General features: G+C 45.6%; 1 protein-coding gene across 2 annotated transcripts in view; it reads right to left on the bottom strand.

Moving 5' to 3' along the window:
- Positions 1-1923: 1923 nt before the first annotated feature.
- The window catches only part of LOC145850219 (tyrosine-protein phosphatase non-receptor type 2), a 32111-nt gene continuing 10278 nt past the window's right edge, over positions 1924-23756 (bottom strand). The window contains exons 5-9 of one of the 2 annotated variants that reach the window (XM_082972701.1): positions 22682-22819; positions 22372-22581; positions 20071-20232; positions 17025-17458; positions 1924-5641 (exon numbers count right to left, since the gene is read on the bottom strand). In XM_082972701.1, coding sequence (XP_082828827.1) covers positions 5452-5641; positions 17025-17458; positions 20071-20232; positions 22372-22581; positions 22682-22819 — 1134 coding nt within the window. In that variant the 3' untranslated portion in view covers positions 1924-5451. The remainder of the gene's footprint in view (positions 5642-17024; positions 17459-20070; positions 20233-22371; positions 22582-22681; positions 22820-23756) is intronic. The other variant, XM_082972702.1, reaches the window with a different exon arrangement.

Raw genomic sequence — 23756 nt, 5'->3', positions numbered from 1 at the left:
GGTGGTGATTGACTCCGCTGTCCTGGCGTCGTGAGGGAGCTTGTTCCACCACTGGGGTGCCAGAGCAGCGAACAGTTTTGACTGGGCTGAGCGGGAACTGTGCTTCCTCAGAGGTAGAGAGGCCAGCAGGCCAGAGGTGGATGAACGCAGTGCCCTTGTTTGGGTGTAGGGCCTGATCAGAGCCTGAAGGTACGGAGGTGCCGTTCCCCTCACAGCTCCGTAGGCTAGCACCATGGTCTTGTAATATCCTTCAGAAATTGCCACTAAATTCCAGGCCTGATTGCTGCGTTCACGTGCTTGTTGGATCTCAGGAAATGTTCGACTTGCTAACTGGTTGAACATGGCACGTAATATCTCTGGTTGTGGGATTCCCATCTCCTCCTTTCTCTAATATCTCTGGTTGTGGGATTCCCATCTCCTCCTTTCTCTAATATCTCTGGTTGTGGGATTCATATCTCCTCCTTTCTCTAATATCTCTGGTTGTGGGATTCATATCTCCTCCTTTCTCTAATATCTCTGGTTTTCAGAAAGTATTCACACCCTTTGACTTTTTCCACATTTTGTTGTGTTACAAAGTGGGATTAAAATTAATTTAATTGTCGTTGTTTATCAACTATCTACACAAAATACTCTAATGTCAAACGGGAAGAAAAATAATATTTGTAACAAAAAAATAAAAAAATATATATATCTTGATTGACAAAAAAAAACGATTTAAAATTCTGTCTGTAACAAAACAAAACATGGAAAAAGTCAATGGGAGTGAAGTACTTTCTGAAGGCACCGTGTATAAACATGTACTTTCTGAAGGCACCGTGTATAAACATGTACTTTCTGAAGGCACCGTGTATAAACATGTACTTTCTGAAGGCACCGTGTATAAACATGTACTTTCTGAAGGCACCGTGTATAAACATGTACTTTCTGAAGGCACCGTGTATAAACATGTACTTTCTGAAGGCACCGTGTATAAACATGTACTTTCTGAAGGCACCGTGTATAAACATGTACTTTCTGAAGGCACCGTGTATAAACATGTACTTTCTGAAGGCACCGTGTATAAACATGTACTTTCTGAAGGCACCGTGTATAAACATGTACTTTCTGAAGGCACCGTGTATAAACATGTACTTTCTGAAGGCACCGTGTATAAACATGTACTTTCTGAAGGCACCGTGTATAAACATGTACTTTCTGAAGGCACCGTGTATAAACATGTACTTTCTGAAGGCACCGTGTATAAACATGTACTTTCTGAAGGCACCGTGTATAAACATGTACTTTCTGAAGGCACCGTGTATAAACATGTACTTTCTGAAGGCACCGTGTATAAACATGTACTTTCTGAAGGCACCGTGTATAAACATGTACTTTCTGAAGGCACCGTGTATAAACATGTACTTTCTAAAGTCAGATAGAGGCTGAGACAGCAGAGTGGGAGGATGGAATTATGGGGGAGGGAGGGAGGGAGGGAGGGAGGGAGGGAGGGAGGGAGGGAGGGAGGGGAGGGAGGGAGGGAGGGAGGGAGGGAGGGAGGGAGGGAGGGAGGGAGGGAGGGAGGGAGGGGGCACTTTAACCTTTTGTCAAGCACAGATGAAACAAGACGAGGTCTACTTCCTAAATGTAGTTATTTTGGGGACATAGTCTAGAGGACAGATCATCAATTAGGTTCAGCAGCTGGATGGTCGGAGGAGGGGGAGGGGGGATGGAACATAATTACAAATCATTTGTTGAATTAAATTATGTTTTAGTCAAACATTATCTGTTTGGGCTTCTTGCGGTCAATTTTCAAACCTCGCTAACATTTGTATACAATCACATCTCTCCCTTCTCCCTTCTAAATAAACATGACATTTCAGTTCCTTCTAAGACCTGTGTAGAAGCATCACTGATTGAAAACGGATCAACTCAGCCATAAACATGTTTCGGTTATAAAAAAATACATTTTATTGAACAACTTCAGGTTGTTTTTATGTGTTCTAACTGCAGCTCCACAGTTTCACAAAACTCACCTGAATGGGAAACAACAAACAAATGGAATGATATGGTCCATGCTGTTCTGAGGCCTGTATTACTGAGGCCTGTATTTACTGAGGCCTGTATTACTGAGGCCTGTATTTACTGAGGCCAGTATTTACTGAGGCCAGTATTACTGAGGCCTGTATTACTGAGGCCTGTATTTACTGAGGCCTGTATTTACTGAGGCCAGTATTACTGAGGCCTGTATTTACTGAGGCCTGTATTACTGAGGCCTGTATTTACTGAGGCCTGTATTTACTGAGGCCTGTATTTACTGAGGCCTGTATTTACTGAGGCCTGTATTACTGAGGCCAGTATTTACTGAGGACAGTATTTACCGAGGACAGTATTTACCGAGGCCAGTATTTACCGAGGCCAGTATTTACTGAGGCCAGTATTACTGAGGCCAGTATTACTGAGGCCAGCCAGTATTTACTGAGGCCAGTATTACTGAGGCCAGTATTTACTGAGGCCAGTATTTACTGAGACCAGTATTTACTGAGGCCAGTATTTACTGAGGCCAGTATTCCCTGCCTAAACCTTAAACCATAACCAAATGGTGGAGGATCGTCCAGTGTCATCACAATGTTCGAGTCCCAAATGGCACCCTTTTCCCCTAAATAGTGCACTACTTTTGACCAGAGCCCTTTGCAAAAAGTAGTGCACTATAAAGAGAATAGGGCACCATTGAGAACGTAACCAATGAGTCATTCTATCACAAGGACTTCGTGCCCAGGATGACATAAAGAAGACATGTCACCCTAGGGGTTTAGTACATGCTAACGACACATTTGGTACGCACCCCGTGGGCCGTACGACCATACATTCCGATTTGACTTAGCCACACTGTTTATTTTTCATCAACAGTATACAGGACAACGACCCTTCAGGGGGTCACACGGCGTAAACTCTCCGGGGTTATACGGCGTAAACTCTCCGGGGTCATACGGCGTAAACTCTCCGGGGTCATACGGCGTAAACTCTCCGGGGTCACACGGCGTAAACTCTCCGGGGTCATACGGCGTAAACTCTCCGGGGTTATACGGCGTAAACTCTCCGGTTATACGGCGTAAACTCTCCGGGGTTATACGCCGTAAACTCTCCGGGGTCATACGGCGTAAACTCTCCGGGGTCATACGGCGTAAACTCTCCGGGGTCATACGGCGTAAACTCTCCGGGGTTATACGGCGTAAACTCTGTCCTATTAGCAAAGAGCGTGATCCGTTCCCCGTCACGTTACTATGGAAAATAACCCTGGGATTATCGTAAAGGCACATTCAAGTATTGGGGGGGGTTAAAAAGCCACAAACTAAAAGATACATCCATGTCATATTGTCACCGAGCTTGCTTTCAACAAGGTTCATTTCCTTCACCTTGGACTGACAGGCGCTTTGACCAAACCTGGGATTTGCACGACGAACATAGAGTCTTTACATTGGTCCCTGTGACTCCATAAGCTTGTAGGACAGGCTCATTTCTGACATGAACTCACACACACACACACACACACACACACACACACACACACACACACACACACACACACACACACACACACACACACACACACACACACACACACACACAGAGAGGAGTTTCTCTGTCCATGCTGCAACACAGAGACCAAGGCTACTGCTTAACATCACTTCTCCTTACTGTCTGCTGGGCATCAGCCAGTCAGCCAGCCAGCCAGCCAGCCAGTCAGCCAGCCAGCCAGCCAGCCAGCCAGTCAGCCAGTCAGCCAGCCAGCCCATTCTGAATCAGATGAATAATACTCCAACTAGATAAAACAATTCTATTGAAGGATCAAAAAAAGGTGAAAAACAGCCTTTGAATTACTTCATGTCAAAATATGTACATCAATCAAATCAATGAAAAAAAAACCTGACCTTTTAAAATGAAATAAAGAACGACTGGAAGAAAAGCAAAACGGCGAGAAGATGTTTTGTACTGAGTCGTTTGTTGTTTTGTACTGAGTCGTTTGTTGTTTTGTACTGAGTCGTTTGTTGTTTTGTACTGAGTCGTTTGTTGTTTTGTACTGAGTCTTTTGTTGTTTTGTACTGAGTCGTTTGTTGTTTTGTACTGAGTCGTTTGTTGTTTTGTACTGAGTCTTTTGTTGTTTTGTACTGAGTCGTTTGTTGTTTTGTACTGAGTCGTTTGCTGTTTTGTACTGAGTCGTTTGCTCATCATGTCTGTTGCTGCGGCATGATGGGTTCATGACGGGCTCAGACAGTACATTCATCAGCTTCTTCTGCTAACTGGAGAACCACACAGACTGAGAGAAGATGTTACCGTGAAGATTTAACAGGAAACAAAATATCCACCGGGACGGTTTGATCTAGTGCTCTGATCTGTTCACCAGGGGTTGAGCTCAACAACATTTCAATTCTTCAGAAAGTAAAACTACATTCAAAATGTTTAAAATCATTGAAGAAGAAAGAAAAAAGGCTTGAAGAGAATTGAAATTGGAATTTCAGTGCACTTCCTGAATTGACAGGAATCAAAATGGAATTGACCCTAACCTTGGTTTTGACCTGTAGAAATAAATACTCCTGTTATGAACAAACAGACCATGTACCTACAGAGAGAGAGAGAGGGTACTGTGTCCCAGGTACTGGTGCAAAAAAAGAAGAGTCAGAGAGGGAGGAGGTATCACTGGGAGAAGAGCCAGACCACCACTAGAGCCAAGGCCACGGCAGCTCAGACAGAGGGAGGGAGGGGGTATCACTGGGAGAAGAGCCAGACCACCACTAGACCCAAGGCCACGGCAGCTCAGACAGAGGGAGGGGGTATCACTGGGAGAAGAGCCAGACCACCACTAGACCCAAGGCCACGGCAGCTCAGACAGAGGGAGGGAGGGGGTATCACTGGGAGAAGAGCCAGACCACCACTAGACCCAAGGCCACGGCAGCTCAGACAGAGGGAGGGGGTATCACTGGGAGAAGAGCCAGACCACCACTAGACCCAAGGCCACGGCAGCTCAGACAGAGGGAGGGGTATCACTGGGAGAAGAGCCAGACCACCACTAGACCCAAGGCCACGGCAGCTCAGACAGAGGGAGGGAGGGAGGTATCACTGGGAGAAGAGCCAGACCACCACTAGACCCAAGGCCACGGCAGCTCAGACAGAGGGAGGGAGGGGGTATCACTGGGAGAAGAGCCAGACCACCACTAGACCCAAGGCCACGGCAGCTCAGACAGAGGGAGGGAGGGGGTATCACTGGGAGAAGAGCCAGACCACCACTAGACCCAAGGCCACGGCAGCTCAGACAGAGGGAGGGAGGGGGTATCACTGGGAGAAGAGCCAGACCACCACTAGACCCAAGGCCACGGCAGCTCAGACAGAGGGAGGGAGGGGGTATCACTGGGAGAAGAGCCAGACCACCACTAGACCCAAGGCCACGGCAGCTCAGACAGAGGGAGGGAGGGGGTATCACTGGGAGAAGAGCCAGACCACCACTAGACCCAAGGCCACGGCAGCTCCAGCCCCTATGTTGAGCAGGATAGGTCTCCAGTACAACCAGCGTTCTCTCTGCCTCTCTGTGTCCGTCAGTCTCTGTTTCATCAGGTGAAGCTTCTGGGCCGTGCTGGCAATACGCTCCTTCCTGTGTCTCTTCCTCAGGCTGGAATTAGATGATAAGATGAGAGTTTCATTACATGGACAGAGAAGTCTGGAAGGGTCCTAATTGAATGCCATCTAAACATGTGAGTCTGGAAGGGTCCTAATTGAATGTCATCTAAACATGTGAGACTGGAAGGGTCCTAATTGAATGCCATCTAAACATGTGAGTCTGGAAGGGTCCTAATTGAATGCCATCTAAACATGTGAGTCTGGAAGGGTCCTAATTGAATGCCATCTAAACATGTGAGTCTGGAAGGGTCCTAATTGAATGCCATCTAAACATGTGAGTCTGGAAGGGTCCTAATTGAATGCCATCTAAACATGTGAGTCTGGAAGGGTCCTAATTGAATGTCATCTAAACATGTGAGACTGGAAGGGTCCTAATTGAATGCCATCTAAACATGTCAGTCTGGAAGGGTCCTAATTGAATGCCATCTAAACATGTCAGTCTGGAAGGGTCCTAATTGAATGCCATCTAAACATGTGAGTCTGGAAGGGTCCTAATTGAATGCCATCTAAACATGTGAGTCTGGAAGGGTCCTAATTGAATGCCATCTAAACATGTGAGTCTGGAAGGGTCCTAATTGAATGCCATCTAAACATGTGAGTCTGGAAGGGTCCTAATTGAATGCCATCTAAACATGTGAGTCTGGAAGGGTCCTAATTGAATGCCATCTAAACATGTCAGTCTGGAAGGGTCCTAATTGAATGCCATCTAAACATGTGAGTCTGGAAGGGTCCTAATTGAATGCCATCTAAACATGTGAGTCTGGAAGGGTCCTAATTGAATGCCATCTAAACATGTGAGTCTGGAAGGGTCCTAATTGAATGCCATCTAAACATGTGAGTCTGGAAGGGTCCTAATTGAATGTCATCTAAACATGTGAGACTGGAAGGGTCCTAATTGAATGCCATCTAAACATGTGAGTCTGGAAGGGTCCTAATTGAATGCCATCTAAACATGTGAGTCTGGAAGGGTCCTAATTGAATGCCATCTAAACATGTGAGTCTGGAAGGGTCCTAATTGAATGCCATCTAAACATGTGAGTCTGGAAGGGTCCTAATTGAATGCCATCTAAACATGTCAGTCTGGAAGGGTCCTAATTGAATGCCATCTAAACATGTGAGTCTGGAAGGGTCCTAATTGAATGCCATCTAAACATGTGAGTCTGGAAGGGTCCTAATTGAATGCCATCTAAACATGTGAGTCTGGAAGGGTCCTAATTGAATGCCATCTAAACATGTGAGTCTGGAAGGGTCCTAATTGAATGTCATCTAAACATGTGAGACTGGAAGGGTCCTAATTGAATGCCATCTAAACATGTCAGTCTGGAAGGGTCCTAATTGAATGCCATCTAAACATGTGAGTCTGGAAGGGTCCTAATTGAATGCCATCTAAACATGTGAGTCTGGAAGGGTCCTAATTGAATGCCATCTAAACATGTGAGTCTGGAAGGGTCCTAATTGAATGCCATCTAAACATGTGAGTCTGGAAGGGTCCTAATTGAATGTCATCTAAACATGTGAGTCTGGAAGGGTCCTAATTGAATGCCATCTAAACATGTCAGTCTGGAAGGGTCCTAATTGAATGCCATCTAAACATGTGAGTCTGGAAGGGTCCTAATTGAATGCCATCTAAACATGTGAGTCTGGAAGGGTCCTAATTGAATGCCATCTAAACATGTGAGTCTGGAAGGGTCCTAATTGAATGCCATCTAAACATGTGAGTCTGGAAGGGTCCTAATTGAATGTCATCTAAACATGTGAGACTGGAAGGGTCCTAATTGAATGCCATCTAAACATGTCAGTCTGGAAGGGTCCTAATTGAATGCCATCTAAACATGTGAGTCTGGAAGGGTCCTAATTGAATGCAATCTAAACATGTGAGTCTGGAAGGGTCCTAATTGAATGCCATCTAAACATGTGAGTCTGGAAGGGTCCTAATTGAATGCCATCTAAACATGTGAGTCTGGAAGGGTCCTAATTGAATGTCATCTAAACATGTGAGACTGGAAGGGTCCTAATTGAATGTCATCTAAACATGTGAGTCTGGAAGGGTCCTAATTGAATGTCATCTAAACATGTGAGACTGGAAGGGTCCTAATTGAATGTCATCTAAACATGTCAGTTTGGAAGGGTCCTAATTGAATGTCATCTAAACATGTGAGACTGGAAGGGTCCTAATTGAATGTCATCTAAACATGTGAGACTGGAAGGGTCCTAATTGAATGCCATCTAAACATGTGAGACTGGAAGGGTCCTAATTGAATGCCATCTAAACATGTGAGACTGGAAGTGTCCTAATTGAATGTCATCTAAACATGTGAGACTGGAAGGGTCCTAATTGAATGCCATCTAAACATGTCAGTCTGGAAGTGTCCTAATTGAATGCCATCTAAACATGTGAGTCTGGAAGTGTCCTAATTGAATGCCATCTAAACATGTGAGTCTGGAAGGGTCCTAATTGAATGTCATCTAAACATGTGAGACTGGAAGGGTCCTAATTGAATGTCATCTAAACATGTGAGTCGGGAAGGGTCCTAATTGAATGTCATCTAAACATGTGAGACTGGAAGGGTCCTAATTGAATGTCATCTAAACATGTCAGTCTGGAAGGGTCCTAATTGAATGTCATCTAAACATGTGAGACTGGAAGGGTCCTAATTGAATGTCATCTAAACATGTCAGTCTGGAAGGGTCCTAATTGAATGTCATCTAAACATGTGAGACTGGAAGGGTCCTAATTGAATGTCATCTAAACATGTGAGACTGGAAGGGTCCTAATTGAATGCCATCTAAACATGTGAGACTGGAAGGGTCCTAATTGAATGCCATCTAAACATGTGAGACTGGAAGGGTCCTAATTGAATGTCATCTAAACATGTGAGACTGGAAGGGTCCTAATTGAATGCCATCTAAACATGTGAGACTGGAAGGGTCCTAATTGAATGTCATCTAAACATGTGAGACTGGAAGGGTCCTAATTGAATGCCATCTAAACATGTCAGTCTGGAAGGGTCCTAATTGAATGCCATCTAAACATGTGAGTCTGGAAGTGTCCTAATTGAATGCCATCTAAACATGTGAGTCTGGAAGGGTCCTAATTGAATGTCATCTAAACATGTGAGACTGGAAGGGTCCTAATTGAATGTCATCTAAACATGTGAGTCTGGAAGGGTCCTAATTGAATGTCATCTAAACATGTGAGACTGGAAGGGTCCTAATTGAATGTCATCTAAACATGTCAGTCTGGAAGGGTCCTAATTGAATGTCATCTAAACATGTGAGACTGGAAGGGTCCTAATTGAATGCCATCTAAACATGTGAGACTGGAAGGGTCCTAATTGAATGCCATCTAAACATGTGAGACTGGAAGGGTCCTAATTGAATGCCATCTAAACATGTGAGACTGGAAGGGTCCTAATTGAATGTCATCTAAACATGTGAGTCTGGAAGGGTCCTAATTGAATGTCATCTAAACATGTGAGACTGGAAGGGTCCTAATTGAATGCCATCTAAACATGTCAGTCTGGAAGGGTCCTTATTGAATGCCATCTAAACATGTGAGACTGGAAGGGTCCTAATTGAATGCCATCTAAACATGTGAGTCTGGAAGGGTCCTAATTGAATGTCATCTAAACATGTGAGTCTGGAAGTGTCCTAATTGAATGTCATCTAAACATGTGAGTCTGGAAGGGTCCTAATTGAATGCCATCTAAACATGTCAGTCTGGAAGGGTCCTAATTGAATGTCATCTAAACATGTCAGTCTGGAAGGGTCCTAATTGAATGCCATCTAAACATGTGAGTCTGGAAGGGTCCTAATTGAATGCCATCTAAACATGTGAGTCTGGAAGGGTCCTAATTGAATGTCATCTAAACATGTCAGTCTGGAAGGGTCTTAATTGAATGCCATCTAAACATGTGAGTCTGGAAGGGTCCTAATTGAATGCCATCTAAACATGTGAGTCTGGAAGGGTCCTAATTGAATGCCATCTAAACATGTGAGTCTGGAAGGGTCCTAATTGAATGCCATCTAAACATGTCAGTCTGGAAGGGTCCTAATTGAATGCCATCTAAACATGTGAGACTGGAAGGGTCCTAATTGAATGCCATCTAAACATGTGAGTCTGGAAGGGTCCTAATTGAATGCCATCTAAACATGTCAGTCTGGAAGGGTCCTAATTGAATGCCATCTAAACATGTGAGTCTGGAAGGGTCCTAATTGAATGTCATCTAAACATGTGAGTCTGGAAGGGTCCTAATTGAATGCCATCTAAACATGTGAGTCTGGAAGGGTCCTAATTGAATGTCATCTAAACATGTCAGTCTGGAAGGGTCCTAATTGAATGCCATCTAAACATGTGAGTCTGGAAGGGTCCTAATTGAATGCCATCTAAACATGTCAGTCTGGAAGGGTCCTAATTGAATCCCATCTAAACATGTGAGTCTGGAAGGGTCCTAATTGAATGCCATCTAAACATGTCAGTCTGGAAGGGTCCTAATTGAATGCCATCTAAACATGTGAGTCTGGAAGGGTCCTAATTGAATGCCATCTAAACATGTGAGACTGGAAGGGTCCTAATTGAATGCCATCTAAACATGTGAGTCTGGAAGGGTCCTAATTGAATGCCATCTAAACATGTGAGACTGGAAGGGTCCTAATTGAATGCCATCTAAACATGTCAGTCTGGAAGGGTCCTAATTGAATGCCATCTAAACATGTGAGTCTGGAAGGGTCCTAATTGAATGCCATCTAAACATGTGAGTCTGGAAGGGTCCTAATTGAATGCCATCTAAACATGTGAGACTGGAAGGGTCCTAATTGAATGCCATCTTAACATGTGAGTCTGGAAGGGTCCTAATTGAATGCCATCTAAACATGTGAGTCTGGAAGGGTCCTAATTGAATGCCATCTAAACATGTCAGTCTGGAAGGGTCCTAATTGAATGCCATCTAAACATGTCAGTCTGGAAGGGTCCTAATTGAATGCCATCTAAACATGTGAGTCTGGAAGGGTCCTAATTGAATGCCATCTAAACATGTGAGTCTGGAAGGGTCCTAATTGAATGCCATCTAAACATGTCAGTCTGGAAGGGTCCTAATTGAATGCCATCTAAACATGTCAGTCTGGAAGGGTCCTAATTGAATGCCATCTAAACATGTGAGTCTGGAAGGGTCCTAATTGAATGCCATCTAAACATGTGAGTCTGGAAGGGTCCTAATTGAATGCCATCTAAACATGTGAGACTGGAAGGGTCCTAATTGAATGTCATCTAAACATGTGAGTCTGGAAGGGTCCTAATTGAATGTCATCTAAACATGTGAGACTGGAAGGGTCCTAATTGAATGCCATCTAAACATGTCAGTCTGGAAGGGTCCTTATTGAATGCCATCTAAACATGTGAGACTGGAAGGGTCCTAATTAAATGCCATCTAAACGTGTGAGTCTGGAAGGGTCCTAATTGAATGTCATCTAAACATGTGAGTCTGGAAGTGTCCTAATTGAATGTCATCTAAACATGTGAGTCTGGAAGGGTCCTAATTGAATGCCATCTAAACATGTCAGTCTGGAAGGGTCCTAATTGAATGTCATCTAAACATGTCAGTCTGGAAGGGTCCTAATTGAATGCCATCTAAACATGTGAGTCTGGAAGGGTCCTAATTGAATGCCATCTAAACATGTGAGTCTGGAAGGGTCCTAATTGAATGTCATCTAAACATGTCAGTCTGGAAGGGTCCTAATTGAATGCCATCTAAACATGTGAGTCTGGAAGGGTCCTAATTGAATGCCATCTAAACATGTGAGTCTGGAAGGGTCCTAATTGAATGCCATCTAAACATGTGAGTCTGGAAGGGTCCTAATTGAATGCCATCTAAACATGTCAGTCTGGAAGGGTCCTAATTGAATGCCATCTAAACATGTGAGACTGGAAGGGTCCTAATTGAATGCCATCTAAACATGTGAGACTGGAAGGGTCCTAATTGAATGCCATCTAAACATGTCAGTCTGGAAGGGTCCTAATTGAATGCCATCCAAACATGTGAGTCTGGAAGGGTCCTAATTGAATGCCATCTAAACATGTGAGTCTGGAAGGGTCCTAATTGAATGCCATCTAAACATGTCAGTCTGGAAGGGTCCTAATTGAATGCCATCTAAACATGTGAGTCTGGAAGGGTCCTAATTGAATGCCATCTAAACATGTGAGTCTGGAAGGGTCCTAATTGAATGCCATCTAAACATGTCAGTCTGGAAGGGTCCTAATTGAATGCCATCTAAACATGTGAGTCTGGAAGGGTCCTAATTGAATGCCATCTAAACATGTGAGACTGGAAGGGTCCTAATTGAATGCCATCTAAACATGTCAGTCTGGAAGGGTCCTAATTGAATGCCATCTAAACATGTGAGTCTGGAAGGGTCCTAATTGAATGCCATCTAAACATGTGAGACTGGAAGGGTCCTAATTGAATGCCATCTAAACATGTGAGTCTGGAAGGGTCCTAATTGAATGCCATCTAAACATGTCAGTCTGGAAGGGTCCTAATTGAATGCCATCTAAACATGTGAGTCTGGAAGGGTCCTAATTGAATGCCATCTAAACATGTGAGTCTGGAAGGGTCCTAATTGAATGCCATCTAAACATGTGAGTCTGGAAGGGTCCTAATTGAATGCCATCTAAACATGTCAGTCTGGAAGGGTCCTAATTGAATGCCATCTAAACATGTGAGTCTGGAAGGGTCCTAATTGAATGCCATCGAAACATGTGAGACTGGAAGGGTCCTAATTGAATGCCATCTAAACATGTGAGTCTGGAAGGGTCCTAATTGAATGCCATCTAAACATGTGAGTCTGGAAGGGTCCTAATTGAATGCCATCTAAACATGTCAGTCTGGAAGGGTCCTAATTGAATGCCATCTAAACATGTGAGACTGGAAGGGTCCTAATTGAATGCCATCTAAACATGTGAGTCTGGAAGGGTCCTAATTGAATGCCGTCTAAACATGTCAGTCTGGAAGGGTCCTAATTGAATGCCATCTAAACATGTGAGTCTGGAAGGGTCCTAATTGAATGTCATCTAAACATGTGAGTCTGGAAGGGTCCTAATTGAATGCCATCTAAACATGTGAGTCTGGAAGGGTCCTAATTGAATGTCATCTAAACATGTCAGTCTGGAAGGGTCCTAATTGAATGCCATCTAAACATGTGAGTCTGGAAGGGTCCTAATTGAATGCCATCTAAACATGTGAGTCTGGAAGCGTCCTAATTGAATGTCATCTAAACATGTGAGTCTGGAAGGGTCCTAATTGAATGCCATCTAAACATGTGAGTCTGGAAGGGTCCTAATTGAATGCCATCTAAACATGTGAGTCTGGAAGGGTCCTAATTGAATGTCATCTAAACATGTCAGTCTGGAAGGGTCCTAATTGAATGCCATCTAAACATGTGAGTCTGGAAGGGTCCTAATTGAATGCCATCTAAACATGTGAGTCTGGAAGGGTCCTAATTGAATGCCATCTAAACATGTGAGTCTGGAAGGGTCCTAATTGAATGCCATCTAAACATGTGAGTCTGGAAGGGTCCTAATTGAATGTCATCTAAACATGTCAGTCTGGAAGGGTCTTAATTGAATGCCATCTAAACATGTGAGTCTGGAAGGGTCCTAATTGAATGCCATCTAAACATGTGAGTCTGGAAGGGTCCTAATTGAATGCCATCTAAACATGTGAGTCTGGAAGGGTCCTAATTGAATGCCATCTAAACATGTCAGTCTGGAAGGGTCCTAATTGAATGCCATCTAAACATGTGAGACTGGAAGGGTCCTAATTGAATGCCATCTAAACATGTGAGTCTGGAAGGGTCCTAATTGAATGCCATCTAAACATGTCAGTCTGGAAGGGTCCTAATTGAATGCCATCTAAACATGTGAGTCTGGAAGGGTCCTAATTGAATGTCATCTAAACATGTGAGTCTGGAAGGGTCCTATTTGAATGCCATCTAAACATGTCAGTCTGGAAGGGTCCTAATTGAATGCCATCTAAACATGTCAGTCTGGAAGGGTCCTAATTGAATGCCATCTAAACATGTGAGTCTGGAAGGGTCCTAATTGAATGCCATCTAAACATGTCAGTCTGGAAGGGTCCTAATTGAATCCCATCTAAACATGTGAGTCTGGAAGGGTCCTAATTGAATGCCATCTAAACATGTCAGTCTGGAAGGGTCCTAATTGAATGCCATCTAAACATGTGAGTCTGGAAGGGTCCTAATTGAATGCCATCTAAACATGTGAGACTGGAAGGGTCCTAATTGAATGCCATCTAAACATGTGAGTCTGGAAGGGTCCTAATTGAATGCCATCTAAACATGTGAGACTGGAAGGGTCCTAATTGAATGCCATCTAAACATGTCAGTCTGGAAGGGTCCTAATTGAATGCCATCTAAACATGTGAGTCTGGAAGGGTCCTAATTGAATGCCATCTAAACATGTGAGTCTGGAAGGGTCCTAATTGAATGCCATCTAAACATGTGAGACTGGAAGGGTCCTAATTGAATGCCATCTTAACATGTGAGTCTGGAAGGGTCCTAATTGAATGCCATCTAAACATGTGAGTCTGGAAGGGTCCTAATTGAATGCCATCTAAACATGTCAGTCTGGAAGGGTCCTAATTGAATGCCATCTAAACATGTCAGTCTGGAAGGGTCCTAATTGAATGCCATCTAAACATGTGAGTCTGGAAGGGTCCTAATTGAATGCCATCTAAACATGTGAGTCTGGAAGGGTCCTAATTGAATGCCATCTAAACATGTCAGTCTGGAAGGGTCCTAATTGAATGCCATCTAAACATGTCAGTCTGGAAGGGTCCTAATTGAATGCCATCTAAACATGTGAGTCTGGAAGGGTCCTAATTGAATGCCATCTAAACATGTGAGTCTGGAAGGGTCCTAATTGAATGCCATCTAAACATGTGAGCCTGGAAGGGTCCTAATTGAATGTCATCTAAACATGTGAGTCTGGAAGGGTCCTAATTGAATGTCATCTAAACATGTGAGACTGGAAGGGTCCTAATTGAATGCCATCTAAACATGTCAGTCTGGAAGGGTCCTTATTGAATGCCATCTAAACATGTGAGACTGGAAGGGTCCTAATTAAATGCCATCTAAACGTGTGAGTCTGGAAGGGTCCTAATTGAATGTCATCTAAACATGTGAGTCTGGAAGTGTCCTAATTGAATGTCATCTAAACATGTGAGTCTGGAAGGGTCCTAATTGAATGCCATCTAAACATGTCAGTCTGGAAGGGTCCTAATTGAATGTCATCTAAACATGTCAGTCTGGAAGGGTCCTAATTGAATGCCATCTAAACATGTGAGTCTGGAAGGGTCCTAATTGAATGCCATCTAAACATGTGAGTCTGGAAGGGTCCTAATTGAATGTCATCTAAACATGTCAGTCTGGAAGGGTCCTAATTGAATGCCATCTAAACATGTGAGTCTGGAAGGGTCCTAATTGAATGCCATCTAAACATGTGAGTCTGGAAGGGTCCTAATTGAATGCCATCTAAACATGTGAGTCTGGAAGGGTCCTAATTGAATGCCATCTAAACATGTCAGTCTGGAAGGGTCCTAATTGAATGCCATCTAAACATGTGAGACTGGAAGGGTCCTAATTGAATGCCATCTAAACATGTGAGACTGGAAGGGTCCTAATTGAATGCCATCTAAACATGTCAGTCTGGAAGGGTCCTAATTGAATGCCATCCAAACATGTGAGTCTGGAAGGGTCCTAATTGAATGCCATCTAAACATGTGAGTCTGGAAGGGTCCTAATTGAATGCCATCTAAACATGTCAGTCTGGAAGGGTCCTAATTGAATGCCATCTAAACATGTGAGTCTGGAAGGGTCCTAATTGAATGCCATCTAAACATGTGAGTCTGGAAGGGTCCTAATTGAATGCCATCTAAACATGTCAGTCTGGAAGGGTCCTAATTGAATGCCATCTAAACATGTGAGTCTGGAAGGGTCCTAATTGAATGCCATCTAAACATGTGAGACTGGAAGGGTCCTAATTGAATGCCATCTAAACATGTCAGTCTGGAAGGGTCCTAATTGAATGCCATCTAAACATGTGAGTCTGGAAGGGTCCTAATTGAATGCCATCTAAACATGTGAGACTGGAAGGGTCCTAATTGAATGCCATCTAAACATGTGAGTCTGGAAGGGTCCTAATTGAATGCCATCTAAACATGTCAGTCTGGAAGGGTCCTAATTGAATGCCATCTAAACATGTGAGTCTGGAAGGGTCCTAATTGAATGCCATCTAAACATGTGAGTCTGGAAGGGTCCTAATTGAATGCCATCTAAACATGTGAGTCTGGAAGGGTCCTAATTGAATGCCATCTAAACATGTCAGTCTGGAAGGGTCCTAATTGAATGCCATCTAAACATGTGAGTCTGGAAGGGTCCTAATTGAATGCCATCGAAACATGTGAGACTGGAAGGGTCCTAATTGAATGCCATCTAAACATGTGAGTCTGGAAGGGTCCTAATTGAATGCCATCTAAACATGTGAGTCTGGAAGGGTCCTAATTGAATGCCATCTAAACATGTCAGTCTGGAAGGGTCCTAATTGAATGCCATCTAAACATGTGAGACTGGAAGGGTCCTAATTGAATGCCATCTAAACATGTGAGTCTGGAAGGGTCCTAATTGAATGCCGTCTAAACATGTCAGTCTGGAAGGGTCCTAATTGAATGCCATCTAAACATGTGAGTCTGGAAGGGTCCTAATTGAATGTCATCTAAACATGTGAGTCTGGAAGGGTCCTAATTGAATGCCATCTAAACATGTGAGTCTGGAAGGGTCCTAATTGAATGTCATCTAAACATGTCAGTCTGGAAGGGTCCTAATTGAATGCCATCTAAACATGTGAGTCTGGAAGGGTCCTAATTGAATGCCATCTAAACATGTGAGTCTGGAAGCGTCCTAATTGAATGTCATCTAAACATGTGAGTCTGGAAGGGTCCTAATTGAATGCCATCTAAACATGTGAGTCTGGAAGGGTCCTAATTGAATGCCATCTAAACATGTGAGTCTGGAAGGGTCCTAATTGAATGTCATCTAAACATGTCAGTCTGGAAGGGTCCTAATTGAATGCCATCTAAACATGTGAGTCTGGAAGGGTCCTAATTGAATGCCATCTAAACATGTGAGTCTGGAAGGGTCCTAATTGAATGCCATCTAAACATGTGAGTCTGGAAGGGTCCTAATTGAATGCCATCTAAACAGTCTGTCCAGCACTAAAGGCCCACAGGCAGCTTCAGAAGGAGGGAGTTAAGCAGACAATAGAAAGAAGCAGTAGAGGGGAATACACCTCCAGGTGTACTGACCTTGGCACCTCCGCCAGGTCCTTCTCTGAGCTGTCTGGATCTGTTCCGTCTCCTGACGTCCGGTCCTCTCTGGACAACGCCACAGCTTCAGGCTCCACACAGGGCAGTGGCTGGCCGTTGGGCTTTTCTGAGGGCCAACTGGGGGACGTGGGGGCGTCTAAAGGGCGTGGCGGGGGTAGAGGGGGGGCGGGGGCGTCTGAAGGGCGTGGCGGGGGTAGAGGGGGGGCGGGGGCGTCTGAAGGGCGTGGCGGAGGTAGAGGAGGGGCGGGGGCGTCTAAAGGGCGTGGCGAGGGTAGAGGGGGGGCGGGGCCGTCTGAAGGGCGTGGCGGGGGTAGAGGAGGGGCGGGGGCGTCGGAGAGAGATCTGGGAGGGGGGCCAGGTGGTGATTGACACACGGTCGCTCTGTCCTCTCTGGACAGCTCTCTCCACTGGCTCTGGACAGACAGACAGACAGACCAGTAGTTAATGACCAACAGCTCCTCATACAGACAGACAGGACAGTACTTAAAACCTGTTGGGGCTAGGGAGGAAGTATTTGCACGGCCGGATAAAAAATGTACCCGATTTAAACTGGTTACTACTCTTGCCCAGAAACGAGAATATGCATATAATTATAGTAGATTTGGATAGAAAACACTCTAAAGTTTCTAAAACTGTTTGAATGGTGTCTGAGTATAACAGAACTCATATGGCAGGCCAAAACCTGAGAAGATTCCATACAAGAAGTGCCCTGTCTGACAATTTGTTGTCCTTCTGTTGCATCTCTATCGAAAATACAGCATCTGTGCTGTAACGTGACACTTTCTAAGGCTCCCATTGGCTCTCTGAAGCCGCCAGAAAGTGGAATGGGGTGTCTGCTGTCTCTGGGCTAAGAACAGCAGGAGAGTTTGTGAGTGGTCAGCCTGGGGACAGTGAGACTGAGATGCGCGTTCACGAGAATTATCAATTTTTTTCTTTCAGCCTTTGAATGAATACAACGTTGCCCGGTTGGAATATTATCGCTATTTTACGAGAAAAATAGCATAAAAATTGATTTTAAACAGCGTAATGGAATATTTAGAACGTTTTTGTCACGAAATGCGCTCGCGCGTCACCCTTCGGATAGTGACCTGAACGCACGAACAAAACGGAGCTATTTGAATATAACTATGGATTATTTGGAACCAAAACAACATTTGTTGTTGAAGTAGAAGTCCTGGGAGTGCATTCTGACAAAGAACAGCAAAGGTAATACAATTTTTCTAATAGTAATTCTGAGTTTAGGTTGCCCCAAACTTGGTGGGTGTCAAAATAGCTAGCCGTGATGGCCGGGCTATGTACTCAGAATATTGCAAAATGTGCTTTTGCCGAAAAGCTATTTCAAAATCTGACACCGCGATTGCATAAAGGAGTTCTGCATCTATAATTCTTTAAATAATTGTTATGTTTCTTGTGAACGTTTATGATGAGTCATTTAGTAAATTCACCGGAAGTTTGCCGGTATGCTAGTTCTGAACATCACATGCTAATGTAAAAAGCTGTTTTTTGATATAAATATGAACTTGATTGAACAAAACATGCATGTATTGTATAACATAATGTCCTAGGGTTGTCATCTGATGAAAATCATCAAAGGTTAGTGCTGCATTTAGCTGTGTTTTGGGTTTATGTGACATATATGCTGGCTTTGAAAATGGCTGTGTGATTATTTTTGGGAGGGTACTCTCCTGACATAATCTAATGTTTTGCTTTCGCTGTAAAGCCTTTTTGAAATCGGACAATGGGGTTAGATTAACGAGAGTCTTGTCTTTAAAACGGTGTAAAATAGTCATATGTTTGAGAAATTGAAGTTATAGCGTTTTTGAGGTATTTGTCATTCGCGCCACGCGATTCCACTGGCTGTTGAATAGGGTGGGACCTAGCCCAGGGAAGTTAATGACCAACAGCTCGACAGACAGACAGACAGACAGACAGACAGACAGACAGACAGACAGACAGACAGACAGACAGACAGACAGACAGACAGACAGACAGACAGACAGACAGACAGACAGACAGACAGACAGACAGACAGACAGACAGACAGACAGACGTGTTCATGTTACTATAAGGCAGTAGAACAGTCATGTTTGGATGTAGGAGAAACACATCGTCCCTCAGTGAAGACACAGTTCTGCTAATATCTAGTTTCACATTGACACTCTACTCTCCCATACAGCATTTTATTAAATTTAACCTTTATTTAACGAGGCAAGTCAGTTAAGAACACATTCTTATTTATAATGACGGTCTACCGGGGAACAGTGGGTTAACTGCCTTGTTCAGGGGGCAGAACGACAGATTTTTACCTTGTCAGCTCTGGGGATTCGATCTTGCAACCTTTCGGTTACTGCGGAGCAGTCTCCCTGCCTGTGAGGAGCAGTCTCCCTGCCTGTGAGGAGCAGTCTCCCTGCCTGTGAGGAGCAGTCTCCCTGCCTGTGAGGAGCAGTCTCCCTGCCTGTGAGGAGCAGTCTCCCTGCCTGTGAGGAGCAGTCTCCCTGCCTGTGAGGAGCAGTCTCCCTGCCTGTGAGGAGCAGTCTCCCTGCCTGTACAGAGCAGTCTCCCTGCCTGTACAGAGCAGTCTCCCTGCCTGTGAGGAGCAGTCTCCCTGCCTGTACAGAGCAGTCTCCCTGCCTGTGAGGAGCAGTCTCCCTGCCTGTGAGGAGCAGTCTCCCTGCCTGTGAGGAGCAGTCTCCCTGCCTGTGCGGAGCAGTCTCCCATGATGCTCTTGGCTCCCTCCAGCTAGCTAGGTGTGTGGTTAGGGTTAGCAGCGGGGTGTTACCTGTACAGAGCAGTCTCCCATGATGCTCTTGGCTCCCTCCAGCTAGCTAGGTGTGTGGTTAGGGTTAGCAGCGGGGTGTTACCTGTACAGAGCAGTCTCCCATGATGCTCTTGGCTCCCTCCAGCTAGCTAGGTGTGTGGTTAGGGTTAGCAGCGGGGTGTTACCTGTACAGAGCAGTCTCCCATGATGCTCTTGGCTCCCTCCAGCTAGCTAGGTGTGTGGTTAGTGTTAGCAGCGGGGTGTTACCTGTACAGAGCAGTCTCCCATGATGCTCTTGGCTCCCTCCAGGACGGCCCTGTAGGAGAAACGTAGCTGGTCAGGAGTCTGGATCAGACCCATTCGGTACTCCCTCATGTCCAGCAGAACCTTCTGGATGTCCACTGACGACGGGTCCTTCCTCTTGTCCATCTACACGAGAGAGAGAGAGAGAGAGAGAGAGAGAGAGAGAGAGAGAGAGAGAGAGAGAGAGAGAGAGAGAGAGAGAATGTAACGCCCTGGCCATAGAGAGGTTTTTTTTTTTGTTCTCTATTTTTGGTTTGGCCAGGGTGTTACATGGGTGGGCGTTCTAGGTTTCTTTTTCTACGTTGGTGGTTTTCTTTGGTTTCGGCCGTGTGTGGCTCTCAATCAGGAACGGGTGTAGATCGTTGTTGGTGATTGAGAGTCATACACAGGCAGCCTGTTTTTCCTTTTGGCGTTTTGTGGGTGAATGTTTTCTGTTTAGAGTTTGTATCCTGACAGAACTGTTACTGGTCGTTCTTTTGGTTTCTTCTCATTCGGTCATTAAAAACCATGAACACATCCTCCGCTGCACCTTGGTCTCATTTCAACGACAGACGTTACAGAGAATGACGTCACCTTTCGACGTCGGGGACGAGTGAAGACGGAACGTCACCTTTCGACGTCGGGGACGAGTGAAGACAGGACGTCACCTTTCGACGTCGGGGACGAGTGAAGACGGAACATCACCTTTCGACGTCGGGGACGAGTGAAGACAGGACGTCACCTTTCGACGTCAGGGACGAGTGAAGACGGAACATCACCTTTCGACGTCGGGGACGAGTGAAGACAGGACGTCACCTTTCGACGTCGGGGACGAGTGAAGACGGAACGTCACCTTTCGACGTCGGGGACGAGTGAAGACGGGACGTCACCTTTCGACGTCAGGGACGAGTGAAGACGGAACATCACCTTTCGACGTCGGGGACGAGTGAAGACAGGACGTCACCTTTCGACGTCGGGGACGAGTGAAGACGGAACGTCACCTTTCGACGTCGGGGACGAGTGAAGACGGAACGTCACCTTTCGACGTCGGGGACGAGTGAAGACGGAACGTCACCTTTCGACGTCGGGGACGAGTGAAGACGGAACATCACCTTTCGACGTCGGGGACGAGTGAAGACAGGACGTCACCTTTCGACGTCAGGGACGAGTGAAGACGGAACATCACCTTTCGACGTCGGGGACGAGTGAAGACAGGACGTCACCTTTCGACGTCGGGGACGAGTGAAGACGGAACGTCACCTTTCGACGTCGGGGACGAGTGAAGACGGGACGTCACCTTTCGACGTCAGGGACGAGTGAAGACGGAACATCACCTTTCGACGTCGGGGACGAGTGAAGACAGGACGTCACCTTTCGACGTCGGGGACGAGTGAAGACGGAACGTCACCTTTCGACGTCGGGGACGAGTGAAGACGGAACGTCACCTTTCGACGTCGGGGACGAGTGAAGACGGAACGTCACCTTTCGACGTCGGGGACGAGTGAAGACGGAACGTCACCTTTCGACGTCGGGGACGAGTGAAGACGGAACGTCACCTTTCGACGTCGGGGACGAGTGAAGACGGAACGTCACCTTTCGACGTCGGGGACGAGTGAAGACGGGCTGTTCTACATAATGCTGAACAGTGAATTTAGACTGGAGACACAGCCCATCTCTAAATAGCCCACCCAACTACCTCATCCCCATATTGTTATTTATTTCTGCTCTGTTGCACCCCCAGTATCTCTACTTGCACATCATCATCTGCTCATCTATCACTCCAGTGTCAATCTGCTAAATTGTAATAATTTACCCACTACGGCCTATTTATTGCCTCACCCGCCTTTCGAACTGCTTTGCTTTATCTTGGCCAGGTCGCAATTGTAAATGAGAACTTGTTCTCAACTAGCCTACCTGGTTAAATAAAGGACTTGTTCTCAACTAGCCTACCTGGTTAAATAAAGGACTTGTTCTCAACTGGCCTACCTGGTTAAATAAAGGACTTGTTCTCAACTAGACTACCTGGTTAAATAAAGGACTTGTTCTCAACTAGCCTACCTGGTTAAATAAAGGACTTGTTCTCAACTAGCCTACCTGGTTAAATAAAGGTGAAATAAATAAATAGAAATACAGTTTGACCAGGAAGCTGGTGTGAAACACCAAGTAGTAAAGCCTTGTCCGAGACCAGCTTAACGTCCAATCACAGCCCCTGAACGGGACGCTAGTCTACTTTCATACCAAGTAGGGAATTCAATAACAACGTAAAACAGGAAGTATTGAGGTTACCAGGATGAGACACGTGTCAACCAATGAGAAGGTCCCTGATCGTCCAATCCCAGCGCTGCAGTGGACCACGGACGGCCCATGCTCCGGCCCCAATGAGCCAGACTCCCGCACCTTGACCAGGAAGTTGAGGAAAGAGGCCGGTGATTCTGGGACGCCGAAATCAGGCCAGGTGGTGTAGTGAAAGTGGTATATCTCTCTGGTTTCTCCTGTCTGGACAAGGCATGTGATTTAATAACAGTGACGATGTTAATAACAACAACAACAACTTCCTCGTGACAACGGAGACGTCCACGGAGACGTAGAATCTCACCTCTGTGTTCCTCAGCTCCAACACTCGTATGACGTAGTAGGACATGTCCTCTTCCTTCACCAGCGTCACAACAAACCCTGTGTCTGTATAAGACAACTGGTGTCCCTCAGCTGTAGGCCAGTACTGAGCACACTTCTCCTGTTGGGGGGGGACAATACATCAGCTGTAGTACTGAGCACACTTCTCCTGTTGGGGGGGGACAATACATCAGCTGTAGTACTGAGCACACTTCTCCTGTTGGGGGGGGGGACAATACATCAGCTGTAGTACTGAGGACACTTCTCCTGTTGGGGGGGGGGGACAATACATCAGCTGTAGTACTGAGGACACTTCTCCTGTTGGGGGGGGACAATACATCAGCTGTAGTACTGAGCACACTTCTCCTGTTGGGGGGGGACAATACATCAGCTGTAGTACTGAGCACACTTCTCCTGTTGGGGGGGGGACAATACATCAGCTGTAGTACTGAGCACACTTCTCCTGTTGGGGGGGGGGACAATACATCAGCTGTAGTACTGAGGACACTTCTCCTGTTGGGGGGGGGACAATACATCAGCTGTAGTACTGAGCACACTTCTCCTGTTGGGGGGGGGGGGGACAATACATCAGCTGTAGTACTGAGGACACTTCTCCTGTTGGGGGGGACAATACATCAGCTGTAGTACTGAGGACACTTCTCCTGTTGGGGGGGACAATACATCAGCTGTAGTACTGAGGACACTTCTCCTGTTGGGGAGGACAATACATCAGCTGTAGTACTGAGGACACTTCTCCTGTTGGGGGGGGGGGGGACAATACATCAGCTGTAGTACTGAGGACACTTCTCCTGTTGGGGGGGGGGGACAATACATCAGCTGTAGTACTGAGGACACTTCTCCTGTTGGGGGGGGGGACAATACATCAGCTGTAGTACTGAGCACACTTCTCCTGTTGGGGGGGGGGACAATACATCAGCTGTAGTACTGAGGACACTTCTCCTGTTGGGGGGGGGACAATACATCAGCTGTAGTACTGAGGACACTTCTCCTGTTGGGGGGGGGGGGACAATACATCAGCTGTAGTACTGAGGACACTT

Source organism: Salmo salar, unplaced genomic scaffold, assembly GCF_965601325.2.
Source record: "Salmo salar unplaced genomic scaffold, fSalSal1 ptg000988l, whole genome shotgun sequence".
NCBI classification, from domain to species: Eukaryota; Metazoa; Chordata; class Actinopteri; order Salmoniformes; family Salmonidae; genus Salmo; species Salmo salar.
This window is presented reverse-complemented; position numbering and strand designations above follow the sequence as displayed.